This window comes from Suillus subalutaceus (assembly GCF_016647625.1).
Source record: "Suillus subalutaceus strain FC151 chromosome Unknown DFJ58scaffold_12, whole genome shotgun sequence".
In the NCBI taxonomy this organism is placed as follows: domain Eukaryota; kingdom Fungi; phylum Basidiomycota; class Agaricomycetes; order Boletales; family Suillaceae; genus Suillus; species Suillus subalutaceus.
Window position 1 is genome coordinate 138,205 of NW_024540261.1, and position 26,992 is coordinate 165,196.

A 26,992-nucleotide genomic window follows, 5' to 3' on the forward strand; every position below is an offset into this window, starting at 1 on the left:
TTTTCGAGAACTCGAAGGCGAACTTGGTATCAAGGACATGCTGGAAATGTAACCTTTCCCTGTGATTCTGTGAAAGGTTTGGATTCATAGATGGTAGCAACATACGTAGGCCGCCTGTACGATGACTTGCCTGCCACCCGGTTTGCTTTTACTAAGAAATTACATTTCAGCGCTATCATAGATACTTCGAAGAAGCGCACCGGGAGAGATACGCTTAATTTCCAATACCTGTAACAAATCGCACCCTCAGCGCGCGGTGACTCTAGAACATCCTTCGAGCTTCGAGAGGAAGAAGAGGGCATGCGAGTTGAGGGGAGTTCAATGTATTGAAGGGCCGCTGCCGCATGTCATGCTCTCATTGCTCTGATGCGGCTGCAGTCTGATGTAAGTCAAGCCACAAATTTCCCACAGTATGGGAAGCTTAAGTTAAGCTTCGGGCGCTATAAGCGGCTTGCAGTTACATATACTTCATTACCGGTCAGGTTGGAACACGAAGATCGCATTGACTGCCCCATATAAACCACCCTATGTGACTACGAGACTAGATCTGTATAAATGGTATAATTTACAGCTCAATGAATCGGCGCAGACGCTATTATCTCCGGATATGTTCCAGGCGCTTGGAGTCCATTGTGCACCCTTCTTATGTGAAGTTGCTGTGCTATCAACGTAATTCCTGCGCTAGTAAGGTATTAGGGTGCGGTTCCGACGGCTGCAGTTCGGGACCGTCGGGATGCCACCTCTAGTCGTTTCATATCGGAATTCCCTCTTTCACGTACCGAATCTCTCCATTCCTCTTCAAACGATCATGCAGTGCTTAGGACCTATGATACAGCTGCCCTAGTTATGCCCCACTTTCTCTATGTGAAGTTCGGTAGGCTTTGAGCGCTCGAACGCTAAGCAGCTTGCCGCAGTAAGGCACCATTCTATCGCTAGAACTGATGCATCGTGCTCTACTCGTTTCATTCTCCTGGAGGTATTCATGCATATGAACAAAAAAATTCTGGACCCATATGCATCGATGTTTCCATATCGTTGGCGCGGAAATCCTTTGCAGCGCTTGCTAGGATATGCAAACCTTTTCACGAGCCTGTGATGGATTTACTTTGGGCTGAGTTGGACGGGAAAGAATCACTGCTTAGGCTGCGTAACAAGGCTACATCTAATCATGTGTTGTAGCAGTGGTGTAATGGCCAGTGCGGATTATATTCTCCTTCATTTGCTCACCGAGTGCCCAAGTGCAGCGCTTCCACTTTAATGTTGTCGAGCCATTATCCGAGCATGAAGCCCGTCAATTCCTGCATCTCTTCCATCAAGTCCTCCTTCAAAAGCATAGCAGCAGACGGGCAGGCGCTGGATGACAGTATCCGTTTGTGCAAGGGCCTCGTGACTCCGGCTTGCCTATCACTCGATTGGACAACTTGGGAATACCTTTCCAACCTCCCTACCATTCTTACCCTGGAGATCTGGGGCTACCGTTGTTCATTAGGCTGGCGTAATCTTAATTTGGCACATTCCCTCAACGTCACGAGACTGTATTTCTATGCAAGGACAGCCACATACACCGTCGCAGTCATGCAACACTTAGAGTTCTCTTCGCTAAATCGATTCGAGATGGACGTCTCTGGTTTGCCTTGGGCAGAGGCTGAGCCGCTCTTTCATGCACTGTACAAAACCCTTTCACACATTGTCATTTCCTCTGGACGCGGTGAGCGAGATGTTCAGGACCTCTTAGGCAGCTCCTTGACGCCAATCAGATAACCCCTTTGCTTCACGCAGTTGCGATCCCTGTGGTTGAAATTTCCTTCTTGCTGCATGAAACTTGTCAAAGACCTGCTTTTGGAAGCCATGTCGTACTGGCCGCACATCCGTACGCTAGAACTACTGGACCGACAGGTGATACCTACCGTTGCATTCCGAGGATTGTTCGCAGCGCTCCATAGATGTTCCCGCTTGCATACGCTGGACATACCATTGGACGCCGTCAATATCGATATCGATCCTACAGCTGAGTCATTCCAACATACCTCCCTACAACATTTGGAACTTGACCTCCTCTGACATATTGGATGCTGAAACCGTAGCTCGCATCATTTTGTCGGTGCTCCCTTTTGTCGATCGAATTTTCCCGTCAGCCAACTATGGATATAAGCGCCCCTCTGATGTCTCCTTTGAAGTCCGGAGGCATCTTGAATCTTTTAGGCCATCTGCGGGTCTTGGTTGCGACATCCTCATCTGGTCGTTATATCGTGCATGTCGGCTGTTTGGGTATGAAACCGGAGCGTTTAACGTACGTATCTAGAGTAAACATGTCTTCAGCCGTTTGAAAGACCTAAAGACCTTCCATTAGAACTCATGCAATGTCGCGTACGGCGTCTCTGTGATTTTTTTCAACAAGAGATCTCAACTTGCTCACGTCTAGCATTGCATGTCAAGGAAGGAGAGAAGCGATATGCTATATCCATAGTGCACTTGGAAGTTGAAAGCTTGGTCTAGGACATTAGGCGCAACACTACGGTCAATACTCGTGATGGACGGGCTGCTAACTTTTGAAGCGATGCGTCCGCTCGACTTCAGCCCTAAGGAGCATTGCAGTTTTGTCATGATCGGCTCGCACGCCAGTACTGCGCAATGGGCTGGAGTGGTCCGGGTGGGGCAAGGTCAGATATCAGTGAGTTATGAATGTTTGCCAGACCCACAGTGGCGGGGCATTTGGCAGACGTGTTCATTAGGCCACCACACGCATTGGGAAGACCTGGGTGCCTAACATAGTATTTTGGCGTTGGTGCGTGATCCGGATTCCATTGCACCGGTAGTGAAGGCTTCCGTCAGCTGTTGACTCATCTGGCATCATAATGTGTGCTTGGGTACAGACGAGATTCCCAAAGTGTACGAGCATCACAGCTCAGCGCTCGGCACCTCGTGACTATAGGACAGGGATGTAAATATATGTTCGTGAGGATGCATTGAGCCTCGCTTAAAGATTGCTGTAGTTCAACAGACTTACCTCGGCAGTGAACTTGATACCTTGGTCCCCTCCCCATCTTCCCCGTCGAGCGTACTTCCCCAGAAGTGGTTGCAGCTTTTCCCAGAAGTGGTTGCAGCTTTGAACTATATATTGAAGGATAACCATACGAAGTTCCACATTTTCTTCAACCACCAGCGGTTCCATAAGTGCGTGTACATATTAACTTACCGTGTCTCATGTTGCAGATCCGATCATCAATGAAGCACGGGGACTTCACGTCACGGGCGCGAGTAGATCTCTGATCGAACGGTTCTGCAAACACACTAGCGCCCAGCCGTCGAGCCTCCCGCATCCGCGAAAAACATACTGGTTTTTGGGACGCTCCAGCATGCATCTTATCACCTCAAGTCTCTTCCTTTCACCCATGTTGCCTTACCTGTCGCAAAACTCGCAAGTTATTTTACTTCGCGGATACTTTGCATCGACTATTGAATGGTCGATTACATACGGCGTCCCTGGACTGGACATCCAAGGCTTCCTCAACCACACTTCGCATCTTTCGTCGGAGGCCAGGGTCCCAAACCCATTCCTCGACATTGTTCAGTCTGCAACAACGCACCCAAACGATCGTATGTCGAAGATTCAGTACGGCTTTGCGTATTTCTCTTTAGTTTATAGCGCACGGCCCAAGGGCTATTTCAAGGATACGGAACTGCAGGGCGCAGAAGCGCTAGATGAATGGCTCTCCCTTAAGGCCGCGAGATTGACTGAGGAGTATATGAGCGAGGTCACGACGTCCTGGAGTCAAGAGGGATTTCCTGCAAGAGATTAGGAGTGCTCGAGGGATTTGAGATTGGTTTGTATTACAGACACCGCTCAGCCAATGGCTGCAGTAGACTAGACTGTAGTTCGATTTTGGTTTTCAAATCCATCAAATGTATTGATTTAAGTGCCATACTGATTGTACAGCACAGAGATCTAAAGGGGCAATGATCAGTATGTATTGTACTACAAAAAGACACTGTAATACTAAGTTGCCCAGAGAACCACGACTGAGTCGTGCATTTGTCTTAAATTTGTGTGGACCATGGCGCGAGCGTCGGACTCAGTTCCACTCTGAGAACATAATTCCCGAAATCAAGATTCTTAGAACCTTTGTTTGATTCTGAATGATATCAGATGAACTTCCTAGGGACTCGTAGTAAGCATCATGATTAATTGCGTATTACAGAACGAGATTTATGTGTTAGGATAACGTACGCGGTAGTCCTTCTTACCATGATAATCATGAATTACTTGGCGCACTGCGATCGATCTTGATTTTTGCGAACCGACAGGGTGAATGTAGATGGATCTATGGAGTTGAATCAGTTGATTGTGTACTAATAGTACTAGGGATATGACAGAATACGAATATTACCGCCACTGGCATGAGCATCTACATGCTCAGGGCGGACAAGTCAGGATCACGTGCGCGTGTTGATGGGAACGCGTCGTCGGAGTTGAACTGCTTGATACTATGGGTCCACAACCGCCACATCAATCCACATCAGATTGATCGATGGTCCACCACATTCGCGCCACATCAATGGTCGACCAAATATAAGGCAAGGAGGAAGCAGTCGTTATTTCTTGTCCTCTTGGTTTTCTCCACTTCACCAGTTCTGCTCACAATACTGAGCGTAACGACAACACCTAGCGTCATGTCCCCTACCGGCGAGACAGGCACATCGTCTACTCCGCCACGCGCCAATGCACCAGCTCCAGCTCACAGTGCTAGTCAATTAGAATCCACCCCAAACAGCCGTGGGGCTGCCGTCGTCAGCGAGAATATCAGCTTGGTCGGTGTCAGGTGCGCACCTTTCTTGTTTTATTGAGTAGCACCTAACGTTCTATCAAGGGTTAAGGAAGTCCGTCCATGGATTCAGCGGGACATCGAGCAGGCTAAGCAGTGCAAAGTAGATGCCATGTTACAAGCCCTCCTGCAGCGCGCTTCTTGCGCTCCGGAGACTAAACAGTCCGAGCTTCTGCAAAAGTGCCTAAAGGCAGTTCTGCCGGTTTGCAATGGACAGGTCTCCGCTGGAGGTATAGACGCTTCGGGCGTCGAGACAGCCCTGAAAAAATAGTGGGTGCTCCATCGCTGACCGGTCGTTTTCATGCTTACACTGATTGCAAGCGTACGTCCAGGAGCAGAAAACAGCTTCTACGGCCCTTTTATAGAGGCCACCAACATCGCGCTCGTTTGCCTCGAAGAGATCAAGGTTGACGGGATGCGTGCTCCTGTCCCCGCCGTGGACATGATCTGTCAGCAGAACGATATGCCCATGTACCAAAATCACCAGACCGTAAAATCAACTCGGAAGCCCGACTGCGTGATTATTCCTTTGAACAGCGCATGCGCTTCCTTCGAGGATGAGAAGGGCAGCAAGAAGGGTAAACAGAAAGACGACGAGAAGCGCAAGGCTCACATGGTCAAGAATGCAATGGCAAAGCCAGCAGCGCCACTCCCCTGGACAGATGTTCTAGCTTGCATCGAGTTCAAGAGGAAGACAGACAGGAAGAAATTGATCAAACCGCCGCACTCTTCAAATAAAGTGAACGATTATGTTCCTACAAAGCCAGAATATCTGCCTGTGGATCGTCTTAAGGCTGGAGATTCGGCCGCAGGCCCTTCACAGGCCCCAACAACACAACCTGCGTCCGACACTGCACGTAAGTGATTGTATTTTTTGTTCTAAGATCAAACTAAAACGACCGAGCTACAGTCCTATCTTCCGGCCTTACTACTGCCCAGCCTTCCCAGGGCGGGTCCAGCTCCAAGCGCAAGGCCACGGACACTTTGGAATCCGCCGCGAAAAAATCCAGGATCGACACCGACGAGCCAGATGTGACCGTTCAGACGGGTCTGTACGCCGCTGAAATGTTTGCGGCCAATCTTGCTGTCAATTATCTGATTAATCTTATCGTCATCGGTGGGTTCGTTCGCCTGTCGACATTGGTCACGCTCTTACTACCACTTTTTTAGACGATGTGATCTGGATCTGGTATTATGATCGGCAGGGCACCATTCAAAGCTCGGGCAATCAACTTCATTCAAGATCTCCCACGATTCATGGTGTTGTTGTATGCTTTACAACGATTCGAGCTTAATGATTGGGGCCGAAACAAGGACTTCCTGCCAGTTCAAGTTGAAGGGAAACGCTGCCATCAATTCAAAATCAAGGATGAGGAACTTGGAGACGTGGATCTGCTGCTTCATACCAACCACGACGAACGCGTGACGCACTACGGACTGCAAGGACGCGCCACCAATGTGGTCCCTGTCACTAGCGAAGCGCTCGCGAAGAAATGCATAAACATCCAGGATGGGATGGTGGCCAAGATTTTTTGGGGCGAGGTGAATCGCACTAGCGAGCCGAAAATCTTGGACAAGGTCAACGAGATCGCTAAGGTGCACAGTACCGTAAAAGACCATATTCCTGAGCTACTCTGGCATCACACGTTTACGAATCCCACGTCCGCCATCCGAGAAGCACTCGGCGTTCCGGAACCCACTACCGGTAGTCGCGTGCTCTATGTCCTTGTATTCCGCAAGCTCCACCCCATCACGAAGCTTTACGGCAAAGAGCTTTTCGATGTGTGGTATCAATGTATCCAATGTACGTATTTTTACCGCATTTATGAGGCTCTTCATTGACATAGCATGCAGGCCACGTTACTTTGTGGAAGGAAGGAGTATTTCATCGAGACGTCAGCCCTGGCAACCTGATGTGGTACAGGAGCCTCGGCAAGCTGATAGGTGTCTTAAATGACTACGATCTATCCTCGTTGGCGGATGACCAGGGTCCTCGAGGCAACGAGCGCACGGGCACAATACCGTTCATGGCGCTCGAGCTTCTCTCCACACAGGGTCAACGAGGTGAAGTCAAACACCTATATCGTCATGATCTGGAGTCGTTTATGTGGTGCTTCGCCTGGATTTCCTTGCGTTACGAGGCCGGAGCCCTTCTACCAATGAAATCGCGCCGGTTGGATGATTGGGCCACTTCTGGCGCAGTGACATGTGGCATGCTCAAGCTATACTTTCTGAATAATCTCAAAGAATACCGATCCCCTCACATAGAATCACTTATGTGGAAGTTCCTTGTGGAGTGTTTTGTGGTGCTTAAAAAGGAAGCCGACGCTCGATACTATCTTGGCCTTCAATGGCTCTCAGATGGAGACGAGCAGCCCAACCCCGAGGAATCCGAATCAGATATTGATGGTTTTCTACAGGCATTCAAAAACACCACGAGCTGGGCTGCGCTCAGCAAACCTTCGCAGTGATTTTCTTTACGTGTCACACTACATACGGTTTTATGGCTTCCGATACCTTTGTCGATTCCCCGTCTGCGGTAGGTAAACCAATCGAATAGATGGCATATGATAGTGATTCCTTGGGCGAATTTCGTCCGATTTTACGAATTCTCACTCATTCTCGCCGGAGAGTATTTTAGCTCAAAGTCTGGTGTTAGTAGACATCAATACGGCTGATTTCCAACAAAAAATCAGCACTGCATGCACCTACGCTACTAGGACTGAGGAAATACGCTCAACATACACTTGATCATTACAGGTCGCAACAGACGCCAAGGACAGTAGATGTGAAGGACAGCTGCAGACGATAAAGAGAGGTGGTGTGACTGATGTCACTATGGATCAAAACGTCTTCACAAGCAGGTGGAATTAGGGGTAGTAGTACGGGTGTTGATCAGCTGTCCGGCAATGTCTAATTCGAACGACTCTGCATCGCGCGGCTATGCGAGATGATGGAATACCAACTAGAAAACAGGTGTAAAGTCAATTTCAAGGCACGTCGGGTACACCTTCTTGTCCTCTGAGTGGAACGGCTGGGATAGTATTACCCCATCCGCACGTCTCTCCATTAACATTCTTCTCCATTAATACGTTGCCCCATTCGGATTCTGGTCTCGCTATTGGGCATCGCTCCCCCCTTGATCAGTCGTCTCTTGAAAATGTCAGAGATCGCGGGCCCTGCAGCTGCTGCTCTGTCATCGCTATGCCCTGACGACGTAATCTTTCTTCAGTCACTCCCTAAGGCAGAACTTCATGCTCATCTTAACGGATCTATACCTATCAAAACAATACTGGAACTGGCGCAGCAATACTCGCCTTCTAGTGCACAGACAACTGAGGTCGCAGACACTATCGAGAAACTCAAGTCTGGAGTCATCTTGACTGAAATATTCGACTTTTTCTCTCTGATGCCCGCTATCTATGCTCTGACATCGACTCTGGAAGCAGTCGTGACCGTTACTCGTGCAGTCCTCCAGTCGTTCCTGAACCCCACAGGTGATGGCACGGAAAGCCCTCAGTGCGCATACCTTGAGTTACGGACTACACCTCGCACGACGACACACATGACGCGAGAGAGGGTACCTCACAACTGTGCTTGATGAAATAGAGACGTATCCTGCTACTCAAGCCGCACTGATCGTGTCCATCGATCGCCGCATGAGTGACTTGGATGTTGAAGAATGTATTAGTCTTGCCATCGAGATGAAGAACAGAGGCAGAAGAGTTGTAGGCATTGATGTATGTGGGGATCCACGCAGTGGTGACATGCGATCTTTCACTCGGCACCTATTAAGAGCCAAGGATGCCGGTCTTGGGTTGACCGTGCACATTGCGGAGGTTTGTGATGTTCATTCTAGTGTATGCGACTCATCAACAATGATGTCCGGATCTGTAGTCCACACGGAATACAACTGAAGATTCTCTGGCACTCCTTAGTTGTCGTCCGGATCGACTCGGACATGCGACATTCCTTTCAGATGAACTCAAGGCTTTGTTCTTCGCGGATATCCCGCAGCCTGGGACGGAATGCAGCTCATTGTCTGAATGTGCAACGGGCACAACAAACTCTTACACACCAGCCGGACTCAGAGATCCCTCTCACCCTCTCCACGCCAGGTTTCAAAATCTCAAAGAGGGTTATTTACTGCGCTTCGTTTCAGATAGCACTGAGTCCGAGGAAGCGAAAGTGCGGATGTCTTTCCGGGCCGATGCAGAGAATTTTTCCGAGCGAGCTGCAATCAAGGATATTGAAGAGATGATAAAACAAGCGGAGTCGCCCAATAACGCACGCGTTAACGGACAGTACAAGCCATGCATGGAGATATGCTTGAGCTCCAATCTTCTGTAGGACCATGCATTGACTCTGCGAGCTATTGAATCCAATCTTTCTTTTAGATGCAAAACTGTCGTATCCCTCGACGCGCATCATATTCGCTATTATCTGAAGAATGACCATCCCATCGTCATCTGTGTAAGCACGCTATGTTCCGTGTCATAGGCTCTTTTGTCTGACGTTTTTCGTTATCAATAGACCGACGACGCACTCCCATTCAGAACGTCTTGCCTTGGAGAGTACTCTATGCTTCTAGCGCAGCCTCCGCTAGGCCTTGGCTTGAGCAGAGATGATGTAGCTAGAATCGCGCAGATGGGCATGGATGCTGCATTTTTGAGACCTCGTGACTGAACTAGATTTCAGTCTTGAGTACGACGTCGAATTTAGATGGGATGGATCCTGACTCTAGAATACTCGTTATGTCACAAAGGGAGGGCCGATGGCCCGACCTGTGAAGAGGAAGAAAAGTACCTGTACGATACTTGCAAAATGGAACAGAAGTGCCACCTGCCTTTTACTTGCAATTTCTAGAGGACCCTGCTTTACCAGGTGATATCGCCGATGAGCCTGTCATTTCCCTCGATGTGCTCATCAGTGCGAGAAGTAAAAATGTTTGTTCCGCTCGCGAATTATTTGAAGTCTCGTTGTCGCAATGAAGAAATATCGGAAAATCATACAACTGCACAGCAGATAGTTGCCATGAATTAGAATGCGACATTAGATTCCTCGTCCGCCCGTTACCTCCAGTGTATCATGATGGCCAGTCACGCACGGCGCAAGCGGTGAGGCAAGGCTGAATAGACCATCAGTTAACTAAGGTACTGAGATACAGGCTGAAACATACAAAAACATGCCTGCGGTCGCCTCGTTAGCGGTGACACCTATCCGAGTCTGCAGAGGAATATCCACGAAAGTATTAACATGCTGAACAGCAGCGAGCTGCTTTGGGGCCTTGCTCCAGGAATGCCCAGTGTTGAACCTTCTGACTGTCAATATCAATGGTTGCACCATCCTCTTTTGCCTCGGTCAAGCTGCATTCTGTCAGGTGCAATAAGTTAGTACTTTAGTTACTTGAGTCTTCAATTACATCATTTTTTACTGGGAGCAGTGATTAACGAAACGAACATCATGCATGATGCGTTGCCAATTTATTTAAAGGTTGTTTGTGTCTATTTTGTGTCAATGATTAGGCCGTCAAAGCACCATTCCATCGACATAGAACTGATGCATCGTGCTCTACTCGTTCCCGAAATTCTCCTGGAGGTATTCATGCATGTGAATAAAATCCTGGACCCATATGCATTAATATTGTCATATCGTGATATGACATTGGCGCGGAAATCCTTTGCAGCGCTTGCTAGAACATGCAAACCTTTTTACGAGCCTGCGATGGATTTGCTTTGGGCTGAGTTGGATGGGATAGAACCACTGCTAGGCTGCGTAACGAGGCTACATCCAATCATTTATCGTAGCAGCGGTTCAAGGGTCAGTGTAGATCATGTTCATTTTATCTCTTTCATTCGCTCATCGGGCACTCAAATGCAGTGCTTCCACTTTAAAGTTATCGAACCATTATCTGAGCATGAAGCCCATCAATTCCTGCATCACGCCCGTCGTGTTCGCTCATTGATAATATTGTACGACTACTATTTTCACCTTCTCTCAGTCCTCCCGGTCGAGACATGCATGTTCCCGAGATTGTTGTCGCTATCAACGGATCAAGATCTGAATAGATACTTGCATCTCTTCCTGTCACCCATGCTGCGTCGTTGTGCCCTACCGCTTGTTCATCCGGATTTGAAATCTGTTCCGATCCGCTGTGCTGCCTTGGAGGAATTGTCCATCAGGTCCTCCTTCGGAAACATAGCGGCAGATGGGCAGGTGCTGTATGACAGTATCCGTTTGTGCAAGGGACTTGTGACTCTAGCTTGCCCACCACTCGATTGGACAACATGGGAACACCTTTCCAACCTCCCCACCCTTGTTACTCTGAAAATCTGGGACGACCGTTGTTCGTTAGGCTGGCGTAATCTCAATTTCAGACCTTTCCTTAACGTCACGAGACTGTATTTCTATACAAGGACAGTCGCATACACCGTCGCAGTCATGCAACACTTAGAATTCCCTTCGCTAAATCAATTCGAGATGGAAGTCTTTGATTTGCCTTGGACCGAGGCTGAGCCGCTCTTTCATGCACTGTCGCGGTACAAAACCCTTTCACACATTGCCATCTCCTCTAGGCGCAGTAGCCGAAACGCTCAGGATCTCTTGGGCAGCTCCTTGACGCCAATCAGACAATCCCTTTGTTTCACGCGATTGCGAACCCTGCGCTTCAGTTTTCCTTCTTGTTGCATAAACCTTGACAACGACCTGCTTTTGGAAGCTATGTCAAGTTGGCCGCACATAGGAATACTGGAATTCATTGATTCACAGACGATACCCACCGTTACATTCCGCGGATTATTCGCAGCGCTCCGTCGATGTCCCCGCTTGCACATGCTGGACATACCATTGGATGCCGTCGATATCGATCCTACAGCCGAGTCGTTCCAACATACCTCCCTACAGCATTTGAACTTGACCTCCTCTGATATATCGGATGCTAAAGCCGTGGCCCGCATTATTTTCTCGGTGCTCCCTTCTGTCGATCGAGTTGTCCCGCTACACAAGCGCTCCTCTGGTGTCTGCCTTGAAGTCCAGACGCATCTTGAATCTTTTAGGGCATCTGCGGTTCTTGGCTGCCATATCACAGGAGCTGCCTCGAAGACCTGAGTTCGACGTTCTTCTTGGGACACACGTCCTGCGGTTACTACCGTACCTTTTCGCCCTGTCGTTGCCGTTATTGTTGCTGTTTATCACTATCTCCTCTGATTGTCAAATTCCCGTATGACCTGAGATTCTGTCGCGCATGCCCGCTGTTTACATATTTTGGAACTTCTGTGGTTCTTGGCCGCCATATCATAGGATCTGCCCTGAAAACCTCAATTCGATACATTTGTTTGGACACATTGACATGTCCCGCATTTGCTGCTGTACCTTCGTGCCTTGTTGTCGTTGTCATAGTCATTGCAATCTACTATGGTTCCAGTTGTGTTCTCCTCTGATCGTCAAATTGCTATATGATGTAGTTTTCTGTTATGCATGTCCGCTGTCTATACACGAAACACGAAGTATTTTCATGTATCACGGGTATCCATACCTCTCTCCTCCCACCTGAACGACCCCCCTTCAAGTCGTTCATACCATTAATTGACGAATCGAAGATTTGGCGTGGGCGTGATCCCATAGTCTGGTTGTTGTGACCAGGCAAGACTTTCATCAGGATGTCAGAGAATGTTATTCCACACCACAGAGCACAGACTAATCACTTGCGCTCGAAGAGTGTTATTAACGATATCCTCAAATAAAGTGTTGAGTAGCAGACCTGTAACGTCTTGAATCTCCACAATATTCAAGGTTCGGAGCAACATATGACATAGCTCTCACATTAGTTCTCCCTTCAAGAGATTTTTAGCAGCCGCCCAAAGTGATACTTCTTTGTTCGAATTGAGAACAACTATCACGCGTCTAGAATACATATAAGCTGTATGCTATGCCAAGCGCGCGACGAGGGATACATTCCCCTCAAGGTGAGATTGCTGAGGGAGCAAGCAACATCTCGAACAGAAATATCAAGGGATCCGAGAGCAATAGTGCCCCAATCTCGACACCATCTCAACTTCAAAACAGACGCCGAGAAGCAGCGACCATGCTTACCTTGACATATACTTACTTGGCCACATGTGTCTGTCCACACGCCTTCTGTCATCGTCCTAAACCACCCGAGGGGCTGTTGCCTTTGCTCGTCTCCTCGGGGTGACTTGATGCGCTGAAGTTAATTCCAGGGTCTTGGTCTGAATGCAAAGACAAGGTGCATCGTCTCACGGAAAGCGACAAATGCCAAATAGTTCTTACTACGACTGCCTTGGTGGTGATGCAGGCTTACCCGTCGTCTGCCCACTGCAAACATCTCTCAGAAATGTGTAAAATGACGGTGGACAGTGCCAGGGACGTGTAAATTGCCATCCTCGAGTTTGACGCAGGACAAGCTAGCGACGTGAAGTCGTCACTGGTGTTCAGACTCGTCAACTGACGACATGATCAAAACTCGCGAACTTATTGTTAAAAAGATTTGATTATCGCAAAGGTCTTCCAGCTACGGCCAGATCCTCGATGATCATGTCTTTTCGTCCTATAGTACTTGGTAGTGGTCTCCGCACAGGCATAAAATCAGTGCCACGCCGGCGTACCCGAAGTGCTAGTCGTTCTACAACCCGAGCAAATCAATGCCACGGTTCAGATCGACCATCCGACTCTCTAGGTCCCAAATCTGGCGCCGGTGACCAGACCTTGACAGCAGGACGGTAACAACAGTGGAGTTTGTATGTTGGTTAACATCACAGCGGTAGACTGTGTATCTACGAACATTCCCGATGAATAGGTTCTGGGAAGAGATTACAGGAAGAGTGAACTTGAAGTGAGGAAAATATTGCTTGCTCTGTTCAATATTTCTAACTTGTTTCATCGACAGCATGACCCCTTACTATTCAGCGATGACTCTGACGCCACGTCTTTAGACTGTAGCTCCTTTGCCGGGCGAAGAAGATATTGCGTCCGTGAAACATCGCAGAGGACCCAGATCTAGAGGGAGGAAAAGAAAATAGTTATCGGCTGATATAGCTAGTAGAATATGTTCCTATGATGAAAGGAATGGTCGCATGAACCCGTGCAACTTGATCTGGGATTCGATTGTAGAACATAGGAACGCGCGTCAGTGGCTCGCGTCAATGCCGCTTCGCAGCCGCGCAGGTCAAAATAGCTACGCTCTGTTTCAACTTGTTTGTGTCTGTTTTGTGTAAATTCGTTTATCCTCCGGACTCCGGAGTACTCGCTTCCATTTGCATCAAAATCATTATGGGCGTCACGGATTTGCTTTCGGCTGAGCGGACTGAGACAGAACCGGTTGTGTAAGAGGGACTCCGATCATAAGCGGTCAGTGCGGACTACTAGTCACAAGGTAACCCAGCTATTCTTCTCTTCCATTCCTTTTCTTCGTACACTGTCACATTCCCTCACCGAGCACCTCGACAGAATTTTTACTTTCAAGATATCCAATCATTAATATTACCCGGCCATGAGGCTCTTCAGTTCTTGCATAATGCCGCCTGTCCACACTCATTGGATGTTCCAACCGTCGACCATTTTCATCTTCTCACAGCCCTTTCCATATATCGAGGCATGCGTATTCTTGCTGTCGTTAAGCCGGACGGCTCAGTTACACATCCTGTCCCTTATGCTGTTGGCCCTTCATTCCGATCAATTGGAATCTGTTGTGCCGCATCGGAGAACTTAACGATCCTGACCACGGAAGACACGGTACATTCGCTACCCGGCTTGAACATCTGCATTTTTCGCAGCCTCACTCGACAGCATGGAAGCACCTCTGCAATCTCCCCACCCTCAGATTCCTTTACCCGGTTGAATGGACATCGGCGCGCTGTATTTGACGGGCCCGCAGCTTGGTTCCCCCACTGTTATTAGTATTCCAAGGGTCATTTACCGCACTTCGTCTATGCTCCCACCTGCATATCCTGCCAATGGTAATGGATGCTGAGGTTATGTATCGATATCGCTCCCGAATGCGATTCATTCCAACATAACTCCCTGCACATGCTGGGTGCTATAGCTGCCAGCCGCTCGCATCATTTTCTCAATGCTTCCCTGTTCCCACGTAGTTACCTAAGGGCACGACAATGCCACTGCAAGGCTCAAGCTGCCTCCTCAAGGCCTGGTGCGATTCGGATCTTCTGCAATTCTTGGTTGCCAGATCACAGGAGCAGCCCCTGGCTCAGATTTATATGCTGATGTTCGGGATTATCCCGGAGTCCCATTAAATCTCGCCATGCGTAGACGGAACGAGCAAGGGAGGTTACGTCTAGGCCTATGGCCTGTACCTGTGCTTGTACTTACAGAATGTTTTCTATATCACCGTCACAAACTTGCGCAGGTCATCCAACATATGTAAGTTTCGTTGTTTGAATGTGTGGATCGTCAACTAGAATTGCAAACGACTTAAGATTGGCAAGGTACATTCCAATTTTGATTTGTTACTTGAACGACCATTGGTTTTGGCAGTCACACATTCATGTTTGGACTTTGGGCCTCGCCAGTTTTATAGGTCAGTTGGTTTGGTGAAAAGGAAATGAGGTGGTGCCCACTGCCGACATGAATTGCAATTGATGCTCCGCTCTGCCGTGGTGTTGCTGACGCTGGCCTGTCCTCTTTTCTGATCCCCTTCCACGTTTATTTTTGTACGCACCACAGTGATCTCGGACGTTGACCTCGAGTGTATAATAGGTCAGAACCATTATACCATAGAAGGAATTCATCTAGCCGTATGGCGCAATCAAACTTCAACGTTCCATATTTTAATATTGATATTGATCCCCGGCCTGTACTCAGGCTCTTTGAACTTACCAAGCCAGATCCGGCTCCGGGGTGACGCATATGCGCTAATACATTTGCAGCAGCGTTCCATTCTGCTCCACCCTGCTCCACCCGTGGTTTATTTGCATGTTGTACCTTGGCTGACTCGGACAGGTTGGCATCAGGCTGATGGACGACTGCTTCTCCACAGTGCCTGGTGCACAGCTATTTGGCTCAATATTTGCTGTTTGGCCTCTTGCATGTGGTGATTCACCATGTGTAAATGTTGTTGATGATATCACTGTGACAGTGCCTCGTTACTCAGGTCAGTGGGACTCGTTAGTCAACCCGGATCCGTGTCTAGATCTCGAAGTTTTCAACTCCAAATTCCCTATCCGGCCGGTACAGCTGTAGGTCAGCACTTTTGGAAAGGGATGTACCATGAAACTGTCGGACAGTTTTATTCGGGTGGTGGGTCTCCAATTCCAATAAGTACTCTCGCGCTTAACGAGCACATGTACAGAGTCGGCGCTCATTCGTGGGGATCACGATTCCATTCCATTAAGTAGCTCACATGCACTCTGCACTGCAGATGCAAGCAACTCTCATACGTTAAGCGCGCACACGTTCTAAATGGCTGTTCATTCCCGCGGAATATCGTTTCGAACATTTTTCAACTGTTCGACACACTTCTCCGATGGCGTTCGTGTTATTGCATTACCCGGCCCTGTGATAAGAAATAGGGGACTCTCAGGCTGGATCGCCGATCATTCAAGTTTGTAAAAGGAATATGGCAGAATGAATGTTTTGTAAATGCAAACATATGCTACCCAGCCATGTGCGTCAAGTGTGGAAGTACGTTCAAGCAATACAAACTCAAATGGGCGCGCCTGTTATTCGGAAATATGCCAACTACATAGCTTCTTCTCTGATCGCACAGTCTCGGTGGCTGGATAGCGTGCTCGGTCGCAATGTTGTCCACGATGGTCTCGTTGCTTTTCAAATTCAAGGTTTGTCCACTTGCTTATTTGCGCTCCTTGCACGATGCTAAGAATACCGACAGGCGCTCTTCATCAGCACCCGTCATAGTTTTCCATTAGTGGCAGTCATGGTCATAGACTATTACTTCCTTGTTTTGGATGGGCTTTACGGTGCCCTCTAGTGTTTCCAGTACATCTTCCAGATTGGGCAGTCAGATTACTTCTCGAGTACCCAAACAACCTTGACGTTTCTGTGATCTCCACCGTATTGTCCGTGATCACGACGAGGTCAGTTGAATCTTGCGCAAGATCACACCGATATGTTCTGACTTCATGTTTTCCAGCCTGCTCACATTATCGATGAACTTGGAGGCTCTGAGGCCTGAGGCATGACAATGCCAACTTGGGTTATATGCAGAGATAAGAGGCATTGAAAGTACGTTTCTCACAGGCACCATCTTCGGGATGATCACTTTTCTGAATTCCTGGTAAATATGCGCATCCATATTTTTCCTCTCAAATACTCATTTGAGCTTTCTCTGCAGCTGGAACGCGCTGCTTTTGCCAACGCTGATCGAGTGACCGGTCACTCTATCAGGAACTGAACTGGACATTAGCAATAGTGCCTTTAACGATGTACTGAGCGCACTTTTGTCAGATAGTTTGGCTCAATGTAGTGCGTGCGATTTGTGTTGTCATTTTTTTGATCTCACTACTTTTATTTTACACAGCATATACCAAGGCATTCGAAACGTTGGATGTTACAGCCCTGTTGAGTGGCGCTTCTGCCGCAAGTTATGACATTGGGGTGCGCACAAACAGTATCTTTGATTATAATGGAGTGTAAGACTTCTTTTCCATGTATTGTTGAAAGCTCATGGCAGCGTATTCGACAAGATGGTCTCCTCCCTGCCGTGAACGATTCTGAATATAGCGACTCTCCTGTTGCCGATATTGCAGTTGGATGTGCCTCTCAATGTGACAATCGACATAGTTCGTGACCTTTTTGGTTCCCCTCCCCGGGGTCTTGGTAACAACTATACCATGACCCAGCAAGACCTCACCGCAGAGGTTAACTGCCAAGAACAGAACGTTTCTATCTACTTTTATAGTGCCTATTCCAATAACTTCAAGCACAGTTTCATTTCCCACTGGGGACAGCGTCGGCTTGCCGATGTGGGAAGTGGTAGCAGATTATTCAAATGGCAAGCAAATCATTCCTGTAATTCTAAGCAGAGCATCACGTCTTGTATCATAGGAAATAACTCTATGTTATACACCACCTTTACAAATGCGATCACTCTCGAAATGAACCTCAGATACTGAGGGCTTTCTTCCGACAGTTGTATGTTCGCAGCCAGGCTCCCCAGGTTTCAGCCCGTACAGGTCCGGTAAGCGAACGAGACCGCCCATTTACTATGTGCTCACCAATTCAGCTTTCTTGAAAGATATCCTGATGGCAGGCAGTGCTAAATTTGCGTTCCTGCCTACAACTGTCTGTGAGGTCGTGCTGTACGTGACAACGTTGGACCCATATAATCAAGGAATAGCTTCGGCAGCAGTAACTGATCGTCGTCCTTTCGAAGACTCGAACACGGCCCTTACAGAGTTCATCGCGAATGCGATCAATTATCAAGCGGGGAACAATTAAGGCTTCCAGACCAACATTATTTGGGAGTGCCTAATGGCTTATGTTGATAGCAATTCAACGGATGTCATTTCCTGTCAACTGGTAGGAAGTTTGCCACTGTGTGCTTAGACGTAAATGATTTGTTAACTGTAGAAGGCTATTGGCGTGGGGTGGTAGAGTTTAGTGGCACAGTACCTTGTGATCGCCTCTTCTGGTGAAGACGCCAATGGCTTTATCTTTGGTAGTTTCCGAGACCCGGTTCCCCTGCCACCGGCGGTCTTCCCTGGACAGATATACCTTCCAACATTGCCACGGATGGCACCATGTTCATCAGCACGTATGGCTGGGAAGAACGGCGTCCCATCTACCTGTTTCTGTTTGTCATCAATACGGTGATTTGGCTGGTTACTGACATTGCCGCCGGATTCAGTTCGAAGAATGAACTGCAACATCCACGGGGAGACAATGTTGTGTTTGGCTACTGCTACTCCATTCACTTTATCACGGCCGCTGGGGATGGTAGGCTAGAAGGGCAGTTGTACTGTCCTGATGGCTTGAAGAGGAATGAAAAGATTGAGATTCGGTACGTGAAAGAGGGAATTCTGTAAAACGGCTAGAGGTGGTATGCCGACGGTCCTGAATTGCAGCCTACCATATTATCAGAACTTTCCGCACCCTGATACGTTGCAGATACTAATGCAGGAATTACAACGATGGCACAACAACTTCATATATCAAGGATGCATAATGGATTCCAAGCGCCTGGAACGTAACCGGGGATAATAGCGTCTGCGCCGATTCATTGAGTCGTTATACCATTTATACTCGGATCTATAGTCTCGTAGTCACATAGGGTGGTTTTCATTGGACCCTAGCTTTCAGTTAATGCGATCTTCGTGTTCCAACTTGAACGGTAATGAACTTAGCGTTCAACGTTCAGAGTCTAACCTAAACTTCAGCAAACATACCGTGGGAAAGTGGCCTAACTTACACCACACCAAACGACAGTCATCCGATGAGAGCGTGTCGTGCGGCGGCGGCCCTCCAGTACATCGAAGTCCTTTCAACTCGCACGCCCTCTCAAAGTTCGAAGGATGTTCTAGAGTCACCGTTTGCTGAGGGTGAGATTTGTTACGGGTATTAGAAATTAAGTGTATTTCTCCTGGTACCCAGTGAGCTTCTTCGAAGTATCTATCGCGCTGAAATTAAATGTCTTAGCAAAGCAAACCAGGTAGGCAAGCCGTTGTATACATATGTTTCTACCATCTCTGAATCTGAGTTTTTAACAGAGTCACAGGGAAGGGTTGGATCTCATACATTTCCAGTATGTCATTGACACCAAGTTCCCGAGGACTTCTCCAGAGCGAATCAAAAAATTTAAACTACGCGATGTATCTGTATCTACTCGTCATGTTGGTATAGTTGCGTTGCTGATCATCTTCATTGCGCGCATTTCGCGTATACGCAGTATCAAATTCGGTCATGGGTTCCGCTCGAATGCTTCTGTAGTCCAGGCTGTCTCAGTGGCGTGCATACAGCAAGGTTCGTGTTCTGGCAAGTATATAAGTCAAGTATATTATATTTCTATCGCAGTGACAACATAGATTGTCTACGCCTCCTCCTGCGATGTTTCACGTTCCTCCCAACTTCGTGCGCTTCATAGTTATCATCAGTATCCAGATCGTTATCCTGACATTTGGATACGGATTCCTTGGTGCGGTTGCCTACTTTGAGTACCTTGCTCCATCCGATTCAGTCTGCGAGTTAATGAGGAGCCATCCTGGAGAGTTAACAATGATTGTCACATTGATAGCAACTGCGCTATCAGTCACCGCTGCTACGTCTGTCTATCTTTTGCTCTCTCTGACTGATCATTCAGTGAGACGTGATTTTTCCACCAGTCTTTTCACACTTTCGGTCAAAGAGGCACTAAGACATAGAATGTGGAAACCCATTTCTCTAGTTCATCTGAGCACCGGTGTCGCTTTGGCACAGGGCTCTCATATTCTGAAACACCGATATATAGGCTTGACCATCTCGACGATGTTCATCTTCGGGATGCTGAAGCTCTTAACGGCCGGGTGCGTCTTCTCTGGAAGCATTGTCGAGATCATCTCATTTGAATGGGATCATAGGTGGACAACTCTCTTGACGCCGAACTACTTCATGTGGCCAGTACAGTTGAATGGGTCCGAACTTGACATAACTGGAAGCGCGTTTGCCGCCTTGCTCCGCGAAGAATTTTTAGCAAATGGTCTTAGTGCGTATCTCTACTCGAGTTAACGAGTGGCTTGTAAATTGGGATAACCAAGTCCAGGACAGTGCTTTCGAAATCCTCGACGTTGGTGGAATGCTTAGTGGAGTTACTGCTGCAGGGTTTACCTTTGGCCTTCCCGGGACATTCAATTTCAATGGCGCAGAGTATAATGTATCTACTCGTAGGTTCAGATTCTCAGGTCACTTGAAGCTGTTTTACGATGATGTGTTGTGCACCTAGAGGGGATTGTGCCCACCATCGAGTCTTTTTCCGGCTCGGATGGAGTGCCGGGTGCCAATGGTACTCGTCTTGGGTTTTCTGGTGGAAATGTCACGGTCAACACAGGAGTCGTACCCGGACCACACCCCAGCGTGCCTATTCCTCAAGGCTTTAGCAGTAACTATTCCATGTCGCAACAAGGTTTAACAGCCAATGTCAGCTGCCGGGCCATTGACACGAGTCAAACACAGTACCTTTGGGACACGAACAACTCTTATGTCATCTATGCTAGTGCCGACGCAGCTGCTTCAAGTTCGAACTCCATCACCGGTCTCCGCTTGTGGAATATCAGTGCAAACTGTGGTACCAGTAAGTTTGGATGTTAGATATCTTTTCTCACGTTCGCTGACAGCTTCTAGATGCGCTGACAACGTACGAATATGTGACCATGGTGGGTGCAAATGGAAACACGAGCTCATCAGGGAGTGGCTTTCTTCCATCTATTGTGTGCCAAGGACCAATGAATAGTAACCAAACTTATACAAGCTTCGGTAAGCCTTTGAAGTTTGTGCGTTTGGAGTCATTGACTGAATCTGTTCCTGTAGCCATTCTTACGCAAGGGTTTTACAAGTATGGGTTCCTTCAAGCAAGCGTGTGCGAAGTGGTTCCCCTGTTGACGAGAGTTCGCGTTGATTATTCCAATGAACAAATTTCTTCCGAGGTGACTTCATACACTACTTTCCAGCCAGAGAATGTCGAGCTACTGTCGTTTATCGCTGGAGTTGCCAGGTTTCAGTCGATCAACTCGCAGGGACTTACGAGCAGTACAATTGGGGATACCCTGTACTCTATCTATTCCTCGACCACTATCGGATACATCAATAACAATCTCAATAACACGCAGGTTTACCTTGAACTCGTCAGTTTCATGTCATACAATCTTATCCATCTCTTACTATGATTTTCTTAGGAGGATTACTGGCGTGGTGTTGTTGAATTTTCCGCCACGGTGAGGTCGCTGGTCCGTTCAATATAGCCCAAATTGAGCTAGCATCATTTCACAGTTCCTTCGCTCCGGGTTTATGGCCACAGGTAGCTTCCCGAATAACGAGTTCCCGAACAACCTCTCTTCCCAAGTCACTGGGACCATGTTCATATCGACGATAGGCTGGACTCGCTGGCCTAAGAATTCACCGACATATCTGCTCGCTACACTTCCGCTCACCATTGTCACCACCCTCACTTTATTCTCTGCATTGTACAGTATTCTGGAGGTTTGGAAAGAGCGTCATGGATATCGCGGTCACCACAGGGCCCACTTCGACGTGTCAAACACTCTTCATCTCATTATGGCATGCGCTGCTGGGAGTCTCGCACTCAAAGATTTCGGCAGGAAAGGAATCATCAACAATGAGGGTGTGAAGGTGCAGCTGAAGGAGGATGGTGAGAAGAAGATGTTTGTGATACCCGATCAACCGTTTTCGTTAGTGTCGAAGGAGGAGCTCGTGTGATTTTAGGTACCATTGCGCCATGGTAGTCGTCACCTGAGACACGGTCAGAAAAAGGTCTATGGACAGATGCGATACATATCCCGATACATTTATGAATGTTTTATTTCGAATACGTCCCCCAATTTGAGCAGCGGACTCTTATTTGGTTGTCTTAGGTGTCTTTTCTTACTCGTACACTCATTCTTACTCTTATCTATGTCACATAGAGCACTTAATACAAGTCTTTCGTCTTAGAGTGACGAGTGACTTGAATTCTGTACATTAAGCTCCAAGTTTGTAAGACATAAAGAGGGTAAGAAATCAACAAACAAATAAGAATGATTAATTGATTGAGCATGGATAGTACATGGGGAGCATAGACTATAGAGAACGAAAGTGATTGCAATGAGATATGTATATAACCACTGTTGATGAACTTGGGCGCCAAGCCAAGTAAAATAAGTCATGTTAAGTTAATTCAAGGAATGAGGTATTTTACTGATAGGCTCCTGAGCACCATGGCTTGAAGAGGAATGAAGAAATTGAGATCCGGATACATGATCAAAGCTTAAGAGGGAGTTGTAAGAAACGGCTGGAGGTGGTATCCCGACTGTAGCCTACCATGGTGCCAGATGCGGCGATATGACGAGTGAGAGGGACGAGCCTCGAGTCTATAAGGACGAGTACTTACATTACATAAGTATGAGCCGTGAGACATTTTAAGATGTATTCTACTAACTCTCGAGCTCGGTCTCCCCTCGTACCTATCTCGGATACTTCGGCTTTCGACATCTCGGATCGCTTGGACTCCAACGCCGGAACTACACCCTAATACCTTGCAGATACTAGCGCAGGAATTACGTCGATGGCACAAGCAACTTCATACAGCAAGAATGCATAATGGATTCCAAGTGCCCGGAGCGTAGTGACTGCCAAGTCTGGGAGAATAAGCGTCTGCGCCGACTTATGGAACTGTTATACCATTTATACTACTCAGATCTAGTCTCGCAGTTATATAGGGTGGTTTCCATGTGGCTCTAATTTTCAGTTAATGCGATCTTCATGTTCGGAACAACCAACCTGAACGGTAATGAAGTATATACTCCTGAAGCTTAACCGGTTAAACTTCCATAAACACATACTGTGGGAAAGTGGCCTAACTTACATCAAACCGCACTGCCAGTCACAGTCAGAGCATGACATGCATGATGGACATGCGGCGGCGGCCCTCCAATACATTAAACTCGCATGCCCTCTCCTTCCTCTTCAAAGCTCGAAGGGAGCTCTAGAGTTACTGCGTGCTGAGGATGCAAGTACTGGAAATTACTAAGCGCGTTTCTCTCCGTGACCCAGTGAGCCTCTTCGAAGTATCTATTGCGTTAAAATTTCATTTCTTAGCAAAAGCAAACTGGCAGGCAAGTCAATGTATACATATGCTGCTACCATCTCCGAATCTGAACCTTTAACAGAGTCGCAGGGAAAAGTCGGATCTCATACGTTTCCAGTATGTCCTTGACACCAAGGCCGGCGGCCCAAGTTCGCCTTCAGCTTCCCGAGGACTTGTCTAGGGCGAATCAAAAATTTTAATGACGTGATGTATCTGTATCTACTTACTACTTTGATATAGAGAATACCTGCGTCGTTGATCATCTTCATTTTGTGCGTCTCGCGCATACGCAGTACCAATTCAGGTCACAGATTCCGCTCGAATGCTCCTGCCGTCTAGGCTGCATCAGTTGTGTGCATGCAGCAAGGTTCGTGTTCCGTCAAGTATATAAGTCAAGTATATAATATTTCTATCCGAGTGGCAGCATAGATTCTGCATCTACGCCTCCTGCGATGTTTCACGTTCCCCCCAACTTTGTACGCTTCACAGTTATCATCAGTATCCAGATCGTTATCCTGGCATTTGGATACGGATTCCTTGGTGCGGTTGCCTACTTTGAGTACCTTGCTCCATCCGATTCAGTCTGCGAGTTAATGAGGAGCTATCCTGGAGAGTTGACAATGGTTGTCACATTGATAGCAACTGTGCTATCAGTCACCGCTGCTACGTCTGTCTACTTTTTGCTCTCTCCGACTGATCATTCAGTAAGACGTGATTTTTTCCACTAGTCTGTTCACGCTTTCGGTCAAAGAGGCACTAAGACATCGAATGTGGAAGCCCATTTCTCTAATTCACCTGAGCACCGGTGTCGCTTTGGCACAGGGCTCTCATATTCTGAAACATCGATATATAGGTTTAACTATCTTGACGCTGTTCATCTTCGGAATGCTGAGGCTCTTAACGGCCGGGTGCGTCTTCCCTAGAAGCATTGTCGAGGTCCCTCTCATTTGAATGGGGTCATAGGTGGACAACGCTCTTGACACCTACCTTCTTCATGTGGCCAGTAGAGTTAAATGGAACCGAACTTGACATAACTGGAAGCGCGTTTGCCGCCTTGCTCCGCGAAGAATTCCTAGCAAATGGTCTCACTGACAGTGTGTATCTCTACTCGAGTTGACGAGTGGCTTGACAAATGGAATAACTAAGTCCAGGACAATGCTTTCGAAATTCTTGACATTGGTGGATTGCTCAGTGGAGTTGTTGCTGCAGGGTTTTCCTTTGGTCTTCCCGGGACATTCAATTTCAATGGCGCAAAATATAACGTATCCACTCGTACGTCCAGCCACTCAGTTCACTCTAAACTATTTTACGATACTGTGCAACTAGAGGGGGTCGTACCTACCATTGAAGCATTTTCCGGCTCGGATGGAGTTCCGAATGCTAATGGTATTCGTTTGGGTTTTCCGGTGGAAATGTCACGGTCAACACAGGAGTCGTACCCGGATCATACTCCAACGCGCCTATTCCTCAAGGCTTCAGTACTAACTACTCCATGTCGCAACAAGGGTTAACAGCCAATGTCAGCTGCCGGGCCATTGACTCGAATGAAACGCAGTACCTTTGGGACACGAATAACTCTTACGTCATCTATACCAACGCAGCTGCTTCAAGTTCGAACTCCATCACTGGTCTCCGCTTGTGGAATATCAGTGCAAACTGTGGTAGTAGTAAGTTTGGATCTTGGATACCTTTTCTCAAGTTCACTGACAGCTTCTAGATACGTCCACAACGTACGAATATGTGACCATGGTGGATGCGAATGGAAATACGAGTTCATCAGGAAGTGGCTTTCTTCCATCTGTTGTGTGCCCAGAACCAATGAATATGAACCAAACTTATACAAACTTCAGTGAGCCTTTGAAATATACGTTTGGAGTCATTGACTGAATCTGTTCTTGTAGCCATTTTTACACAAGGGTTTTACAAATATGGGTTCCTTCAAGCAAGCGTGTGCGAAGTGGTTCCCCTGTTGACCACAGTCCGCGCTGATTATTCCAACGAACAAATTTCTGCCGAGGTCACATCATCCACTCCTTTCCAGCCAGAGAATACCGAGCTACTGTCATTTATCGCTTCAGTTGCCAGGTTTCAGTCGATCAACTCGCAGGGACTTACGAGCAGTACAATTGGGGATACCTTGTACTCCATCTATTCCTCAACCGCTATCGGATCCATCAATAACAATCTTAATGACACACGGGTTTACCTTGAGCTCGTCAGTTTCATGTCATATAATCTTGATCCACCTCTTATGACTTTCTTAGGAGGATTACTGGCGTGGTGTTGTTGAATTTTCCGCCACGGTGAGGTCGCTGGTCCGTTTAATACAGTCCAAATTGAGCTAGCATCATTTCACAGTTCCTTCGCTCCGGGTTTATGGCCACAGGTAGCTTCCCGAATAATGAAATTCCGAACAACCTCTCTTCCCAAGTCACTGGGACCATGTTCATATCGACGATAGGCTGGACTCGCTGGCCTAAGAATTCACCGACATATCTGCTCGCTACAATCCCGCTCACTATTATCACCATCCTCACTTTATTCTGCGCGTTGTACAGTATTCTGGAGGCTTGGAAAGAGCATCAAGATCGTCTGAAAGAGGACCAAGAACGTGCCAAGCTTCAAGCATTTGCCGGGCACCGCAGGACTCACCGCAGGGCCCACTTCGACGTGTCAAACACTCTTCATCTCATTATGGTATGCGCTGCTGGGGATCTCGTACTCGAAGACTTCAGCAGGCATGGGATCAAGGAAAATGAGGCTGCGATGGTGAGCTTGTATGAGTCCGAACCAGGTATAAAACCCTCCAGAAAGAGGTTTGTGTCCGAACCAGCAGTGGTATCTCCAGTTTTTGGGTATATCCGGTTTTTGCTTGGTCTTATTTGACATTTGTAGTGCACGATGTCGAACTATTGACATTTGGGATGTGTTCTGGGTAAAACAGTAATACAACGGACTTTGAAAATATACACGGCAGCACGGCAAATCGAACCGTCACCAAAGATCCACCATACCAGGCAAAACTTCCAGATCTTGCATCACTTTGCAACTCCCGGATCAGAAACGTTAGCTTTCGTGCACTTTTACCAGTGGAAGCGAATTTGAGGAATGCAAATATGTAATGATGGAACACATCATGCGCAAATGGCTGGCATAAGTAGTATGCGGAGTGACACAGTGAGTCCCCGCATACTGGCGGGCTGCATGCTCACCAACTGATCGATCCATCTCTCAGCCACTCTGTGCAACGTCAGCTCGCGGCTCTCAAACCTTGCCGATTGTTAATTTGGCCTCACTGCAAGTTCCTTGAGCCCACGAGGCAAAGCCACTGTCAATAATGAATGCATAACGTTCCAAGAAGCGTATATGCATTCTTATCTTGGTTGCATCGCGGGTAGGGCGGCCG

General features: G+C 47.6%; 9 protein-coding genes across 9 annotated transcripts; 8 read left to right on the plus strand and 1 right to left on the minus strand.

Moving 5' to 3' along the window:
- Positions 1-1,071: 1,071 nt before the first annotated feature.
- On the plus strand, positions 1,072-2,116 carry DFJ58DRAFT_61711 (uncharacterized protein). Its single transcript, XM_041380983.1, has one exon. It carries the CDS (start codon positions 1,258-1,260, stop codon positions 1,759-1,761), a length of 504 nt encoding a protein of 167 aa, XP_041248570.1. The 5' UTR covers positions 1,072-1,257; the 3' UTR covers positions 1,762-2,116.
- A 1,240-nt stretch (positions 2,117-3,356) lies between these two features.
- Positions 3,357-3,800, plus strand: DFJ58DRAFT_653451 (uncharacterized protein; the record flags this gene model as incomplete). Its single annotated transcript, XM_041381743.1, has 1 exon — positions 3,357-3,800. The coding sequence occupies one exon, from the start codon at positions 3,357-3,359 to the stop codon at positions 3,798-3,800; it is 444 nt and encodes a 147-aa protein (XP_041248571.1).
- An 871-nt stretch (positions 3,801-4,671) lies between these two features.
- DFJ58DRAFT_723219 (uncharacterized protein) lies at positions 4,672-7,294 on the plus strand (the record flags this gene model as incomplete). The annotated part of the gene is made up of 6 exons (XM_041384971.1): positions 4,672-4,820; positions 4,869-5,093; positions 5,145-5,680; positions 5,734-5,944; positions 6,029-6,627; positions 6,678-7,294. 6 exons carry the CDS (start codon positions 4,672-4,674, stop codon positions 7,292-7,294), a joined length of 2,337 nt encoding a protein of 778 aa, XP_041248572.1.
- A 589-nt stretch (positions 7,295-7,883) lies between these two features.
- On the plus strand, positions 7,884-9,509 carry DFJ58DRAFT_904219 (Metallo-dependent hydrolase; the record flags this gene model as incomplete). The annotated part of the gene is made up of 7 exons (XM_041394901.1): positions 7,884-8,403; positions 8,435-8,662; positions 8,721-8,871; positions 8,942-8,961; positions 9,129-9,169; positions 9,221-9,296; positions 9,357-9,509. Exons 1-7 carry the CDS (start codon positions 7,984-7,986, stop codon positions 9,507-9,509), a joined length of 1,089 nt encoding a protein of 362 aa, XP_041248573.1. The 5' UTR covers positions 7,884-7,983.
- A 273-nt stretch (positions 9,510-9,782) lies between these two features.
- DFJ58DRAFT_765666 (uncharacterized protein) lies at positions 9,783-10,260 on the minus strand. Its single transcript, XM_041388766.1, has 2 exons — positions 10,003-10,260; positions 9,783-9,951 (listed from the first exon to the last, which is right to left on the minus strand). The coding sequence occupies exons 1-2, from the start codon at positions 10,167-10,169 to the stop codon at positions 9,876-9,878; spliced, it is 243 nt and encodes an 80-aa protein (XP_041248574.1). The 5' UTR covers positions 10,170-10,260; the 3' UTR covers positions 9,783-9,875.
- Positions 10,261-10,350: 90 nt separating this feature from the next.
- Positions 10,351-12,249, plus strand: DFJ58DRAFT_855612 (uncharacterized protein). Its single transcript, XM_041393903.1, has one exon. The coding sequence runs from the start codon at positions 10,383-10,385 to the stop codon at positions 11,928-11,930; it is 1,548 nt and encodes a 515-aa protein (XP_041248575.1). The 5' UTR covers positions 10,351-10,382; the 3' UTR covers positions 11,931-12,249.
- A 3,425-nt stretch (positions 12,250-15,674) lies between these two features.
- Positions 15,675-16,493, plus strand: DFJ58DRAFT_765674 (uncharacterized protein). Its single transcript, XM_041388767.1, has 2 exons — positions 15,675-16,091; positions 16,216-16,493. Exon 1 carries the CDS (start codon positions 15,813-15,815, stop codon positions 16,035-16,037), a length of 225 nt encoding a protein of 74 aa, XP_041248576.1. The 5' UTR covers positions 15,675-15,812; the 3' UTR covers positions 16,038-16,091; positions 16,216-16,493.
- Positions 16,494-19,652: 3,159 nt separating this feature from the next.
- DFJ58DRAFT_61855 (uncharacterized protein) lies at positions 19,653-22,478 on the plus strand. Its single transcript, XM_041381000.1, has 10 exons — positions 19,653-19,775; positions 19,838-20,074; positions 20,135-20,314; positions 20,369-20,493; positions 20,546-20,671; positions 20,731-21,078; positions 21,129-21,260; positions 21,315-21,628; positions 21,680-21,718; positions 21,774-22,478. Exons 2-10 carry the CDS (start codon positions 19,860-19,862, stop codon positions 22,218-22,220), a joined length of 1,926 nt encoding a protein of 641 aa, XP_041248577.1. The 5' UTR covers positions 19,653-19,775; positions 19,838-19,859; the 3' UTR covers positions 22,221-22,478.
- Positions 22,479-24,038: 1,560 nt separating this feature from the next.
- On the plus strand, positions 24,039-26,472 carry DFJ58DRAFT_723223 (uncharacterized protein; the record flags this gene model as incomplete). The annotated part of the gene is made up of 10 exons (XM_041384972.1): positions 24,039-24,253; positions 24,315-24,494; positions 24,550-24,680; positions 24,733-24,858; positions 24,913-24,972; positions 25,017-25,253; positions 25,304-25,435; positions 25,488-25,801; positions 25,851-25,889; positions 25,945-26,472. The coding sequence occupies 10 exons, from the start codon at positions 24,039-24,041 to the stop codon at positions 26,470-26,472; spliced, it is 1,962 nt and encodes a 653-aa protein (XP_041248578.1).
- Between the last annotated feature and the right edge of the window lie 520 nt (positions 26,473-26,992).

What these genes read in the sequence shown, in the direction of transcription:
- DFJ58DRAFT_61711 (XM_041380983.1), top strand. Translation starts at nt 1,258, where the DNA reads ATGTTGTCGAGCCATTATCCGAGCATGAAGCCCGTCAATTCCTGCATC.
- DFJ58DRAFT_765666 (XM_041388766.1), bottom strand. Translation starts at nt 10,169, where the DNA reads ATGGTGCAACCATTGATATTGACAGTCAGAAGGTTCAACACTGGGCAT. An exon ending in GCGACCGCAGGCATGTTTTT is followed by an intron (nt 9,952 to 10,002) that starts GTATGTTTCAGC and finishes TGGTCTATTCAG; the next exon opens with CCTTGCCTCACCGCTTGCGC.
- DFJ58DRAFT_855612 (XM_041393903.1), top strand. Translation starts at nt 10,383, where the DNA reads ATGCATCGTGCTCTACTCGTTCCCGAAATTCTCCTGGAGGTATTCATG.
- DFJ58DRAFT_765674 (XM_041388767.1), top strand. Translation starts at nt 15,813, where the DNA reads ATGGACGACTGCTTCTCCACAGTGCCTGGTGCACAGCTATTTGGCTCA.
- DFJ58DRAFT_61855 (XM_041381000.1), top strand. Translation starts at nt 19,860, where the DNA reads ATGTTTCACGTTCCTCCCAACTTCGTGCGCTTCATAGTTATCATCAGT. An exon ending in ATTTTTAGCAAATGGTCTTA is followed by an intron (nt 20,494 to 20,545) that starts GTGCGTATCTCT and finishes GGGATAACCAAG; the next exon opens with TCCAGGACAGTGCTTTCGAA. An exon ending in CCAAACTTATACAAGCTTCG is followed by an intron (nt 21,261 to 21,314) that starts GTAAGCCTTTGA and finishes CTGTTCCTGTAG; the next exon opens with CCATTCTTACGCAAGGGTTT.